The sequence below is a fragment of the Micropterus salmoides genome, unplaced genomic scaffold (assembly GCF_014851395.1).
Source record: "Micropterus salmoides isolate LMB-PRFRI ecotype aquatic unplaced genomic scaffold, ASM1485139v1 Ms_hic_scaffold_2028, whole genome shotgun sequence".
Lineage (NCBI taxonomy): Eukaryota > Metazoa > Chordata > Actinopteri > Centrarchiformes > Centrarchidae > Micropterus > Micropterus salmoides.
This window is the reverse complement of record NW_024041183.1, coordinates 3,206-7,520: the sequence shown is the minus strand read 5'-3', so window position 1 is coordinate 7,520 and position 4,315 is coordinate 3,206. Positions and strand designations below refer to the sequence as shown.

The 4,315-nt window shown below is 40.9% G+C and overlaps 1 protein-coding gene across 1 annotated transcript; it reads right to left on the bottom strand.

The window, feature by feature from the left end:
- Nucleotides 1-5: 5 nt before the first annotated feature.
- On the bottom strand, nucleotides 6-2,959 carry LOC119915273 (peptidyl-prolyl cis-trans isomerase FKBP7-like; the record flags this gene model as incomplete). The annotated part of the gene is made up of 4 exons (XM_038734812.1): nucleotides 2,945-2,959; nucleotides 2,493-2,800; nucleotides 1,710-1,861; nucleotides 6-71 (listed from the first exon to the last, which is right to left on the bottom strand). Coding segments are annotated over exons 1-4 (541 nt in total), but the record flags the coding sequence as incomplete, so codon positions are not given.
- Between the last annotated feature and the right edge of the window lie 1,356 nt (nucleotides 2,960-4,315).

Genomic DNA, 4,315 nt, shown 5'->3' with positions numbered 1-4,315 from the left:
GGTGCGTGGTCCCCTGGACACAGAGTAGACCTCCACCTCAAACACCACCGTAGCATTGGGAGGCACTGGACCTATTTATTCAGGAGGAATAACAGCACATCAAGATTTTACAAGACAACTTATAATGCCATAATCGTGTCTCATAATTACTGATCATTTTCATAATGATCTAGCTTATAGGATGGAAAATGTGAAGTTTGTAAAATATTTCAGGAAAGATGGGAGATACACTTCAAGGAAAACATTTTTACTGAGTTTATCTGGTTGGTGGGTCTGCTACATTTTCAGACTTTGTGAGGAACTAAACAAAACAACTACTAACTACAAAAACAAATGAATCATAGGATAACGTAGTAGTGATTTCCCTTCAAAAGCTAAATTCTACAAAATATAAAAAGGCCCCCAAGACATCAGTCCATCAAGAAAAGAAAATATTGCAACTAAAGCAACATGCAATTTAAGTGGGAAAGAGAGAAAAAAAACTAGATAGAGGCTCTCTGTTGCAGTGAGTTTTCACTCAGCAGCTCTCAGCCTTGGAAAGATTTACATATATACAATTATATTGCAAAGTCCTGCAAGAACAACAATGCACACTCACCAAAAACATTTCCTCCACAGCCAGAGTGAAATCAAGTATTGACAGCAGAAAGGCAGAATCCCAGGCTATAGGCAACACCACCATCAGATCATACCACAGGGCAGTGATGAACACCAACATGGAGAGGTTTGTTGGAAATAGTAGTGAAAGGTAAAAGGTAAATCAGCTGTTAGTTTTCTGAAAGTGCTCCAGTGCATGCAAGAAAGAGTGAAATGAAGCAGAGACCTTTAAAACTTTGTGCATGCTCACAGTACATGCCATGGGGGGGGGGGTCAGTAGCAAATACTGCGAGGGATGTGATGCGCTAAAGTGCTGTAAAAGAAGACAAGACAGCATGAAGGGAGCTGCTCTGACAAAGAAACAATATTACACAAGACAGTTCGTAATCAGTTACAATACTTTTACTCATCATATGGCGTACTACTCAGCCTGTCTCCAGCGGGCTGGATGTTTTACCACACAGGGAGTTTCCAATGAAAAGATGCTATTGAATTGCATTATGGGAAGTGTAGGATCCATTATTTTTGGAGCCTGAAACATACTAAAAAAATACATTTGCCAGTGATTATCTGACTGCTTATTACTCCAGTGATGAAATAAATCCATGTCAGAACCATTTTAAGTTTTAAGTCAAGTAATATTACAGATTCTCCAGGTTCTTCAGGTAAAGGGCTGACATAAAGTGTTTAAATGAATGTCTGTATCACAGCAACCCTTTTGAGGTGCAGTATTTTACTGATGCAGCATCTGACATTTAAGGTCTGTTATAATTAGTAGTATCATTATAATAATACAGCAGTGAAGGGAAATAAGTGTTGTGTGAAAAATGTGCTTCATGTGTCTCTCTTTCAGGATGACCCAATTATTAATTAGATTTATTTAAATATTTATTTTTGTTCTATTAGTCAAGTAATCTAAAATCATATTGAGAATAATCAATAAATTTGTTGCTAGATTAATCGTCTAATAAAAAAATATTGTTAGATTAATTGATTTTAAAAATAATTGTTAGGTGCAGCCCTAGGGACTATTATGTAATTTTATGTAATTCTTGTGTAATTCTACATTTTGGCAGGGGCAATAGAAACCCTCTGTGTATTAATTTACTTACCTTTGCCTTTTTCTCCAAAGGCCAGGGCAGGTGGAACAGTTATTTTCCGCTTCTCTCCAGGACACATATCTTCCATCCCTATATCAAGGCCCTTGATGACTTGTCCGACGCCCAGCACAAACCACTGGGGGTGTCCATCTTTGTCTGATCGACTAAAACAGAAAAAAGAGACATCCTGTCAATCAGATTTGCAGGGCACACAAGCTTTTGAATAAATTTGAGATCTTGGCTTATGACATATATGATGGCTTTAATCTAAATTTATTTAGAACGTCTTCATTAAAAATGAGAGTGGCTGTATTTTCACCTATTTGTTATGTTTGCCAGAAATGTTTCTTTGTTTTTGAGCTTTTGGGGGAAAGTGTATTATTGTCTTTCAATGTCAAGGGAAGGTACAGTCTTGCTTTTTTGTTAAATCAAATGTAAGATTCAGCCCCCCTCCCCACTACAATCATTTTCTTACAGTCCCTTAATACTCCAGGTGATAACTGCTGAATCAGGAAATAATAAACCAAAAATCACAATATTTAGTGTCCCTATCATTTAATAATAAACTGTATTTATGTCAAACTGAAATAGAGGCGTTTACAATTTTACACCACACATAAAGAAGACGTGAGCATAGTGTAGTGAGACCCCTAGTGATCATCACTCACTTCAAACAAAACAAAGCAGTAATTCAGTGATGAAGTGCCTGCAAACCTGCATGTAGAGTTTCAAACCATAGACTTTGCTTGCGAAGATAATATCTATAAACTGCTGCTTTTGTCTCACACCACCAACCTGCAGTAGAACTGAGACCCATCTTTGGCGAGGTACCCATCGTAATGAGCGTTCATCAGATCTCCTCTTTTGCTCTTTGGGGTGCACGTCTCGGGCTTGAACAAAACTTCCATCTTGACCTCGCCGTCCAGCTCATCTGCTGTCGCCCAAACAGACCATAAACTGAGCTGTGAAGAGACAAGCAGGCACAGTGTGCAACTTACTAACCTCCACATCATGCCGCTGTGTATTCGTGGCAACTTCTGAAAGTGACGCCTGAACACCCTGAAGGACGTGGAGAGCTTAACAGAGGCCTTTAGTGCCCTGTGCTGAGACTGTCAGGGATTTCTGCCTCCTAGTGCCCGCCCCTCTCCCACTCCGATCTCTCATTAGGCTAGAGAAGCATGGAGGGGCGGTGGGGGCGGTATGCATCCCAAGCTTTTAGACAGTCTATGAACCTGAACCTGCCTGACCAAACTCAGGGCCATGAAACAACTTACAATTCGCAGTGCTAGATAAATTATACTAATGGCCCAGATCCCATTGTCTTGTGCTACACCAAACCTTATACATAATTTTGTAAAATGTTACAACAGAATACTAGGGTGACATTTGAGTACATGTACGTGTACCAAAACATACATGAAAATGAACAAAATACACAGAAAGTTGTGTGTGACTGGTTTTAGGAGTTCCAGGATTGGTAAGATCAGTGATGACACTTTAAACTACACCTTGGTGTGACAAGACGAAATGATCTACCAATTGGAACACAGCAATATATAAAATGTTAGAGGTAACTATCAGACAAAGTCATTAATTTAAACAAACACGTTAGTCAAAATGTAACAAATGTTGTGGCAGCAACAAATTATTCTTTTTATTGTCTTTTAAAACAAAAGTATTTCATTCACACTTTGAGAATGTAACTGACATATTACCTTACTAACTTAAATATAGCCGATCTCAGTATATCCAAAAGGAGCCATCGTTTCTTTATTGACACATTTAGTAAAGACACTCATTAATAGGCAATATTCATGATGTTGATGAACATGTGCTAGAAAATTCCGTCTGAAGCGGTTCAATCGTTTAACGGGAATTGATCGACATGGAGACACTCCAATAGCTGACTTGAGAGCGTCATAAATTATCTTTGGAGGCGCACATCACCGAATTTCCACCAATAGGAGCAGCGGGGCGTGGACGTGCGCCTGGATTTATCTGTCGATGCCGGTGGCTGACTCATAGCCTCTCAGACAGTCAACGTGGTGGAAGACATCTCTTAACAACCCTGCTGTTGCTACTGGCTATATTTGGAACTACGACTTTCTCTGTAATTGCCTGACAGGATTGAGATGTTACAGTTTAGGTGTTCGACAGTGCTGAAGGAGTTGTTTCAAACCACCCTCAAGCGTCCCTCGTCCGGTTCTAGACAGAAGACCTGGTTACCGAGCCGCCACTGCCGCTTCGGCACCGCCTCCGCTGATGCCAGAGCCCTGTGTACTCAACTGAAGGTGCTACATGCCGCTGCGCATCGCCCTGCTTTCCGCACCGCGCACTTCGCTGCCCCTTCCCGCTCCTACTGCGTGAAAACTGAAGATGCCGTGGAGCTAGACGAGCTGCTGAAGAAGGATGGGGCCAGCAGTGAAGCAGCCAGCGACGAGTAGGTTTCAAGTACTTCCTTACGAAATAAGCTGTATGACTCCACGGTAGGAGAGGTTATGGCCGGCGTTTATTGCGAGACATGACGCATAACGTTATAGCCGCAGGCGGATTCTCCGACCTTCACAAACGCTATAAATTACCCTTATAACAACCGCATTAAGTAGCTCTCAATAACT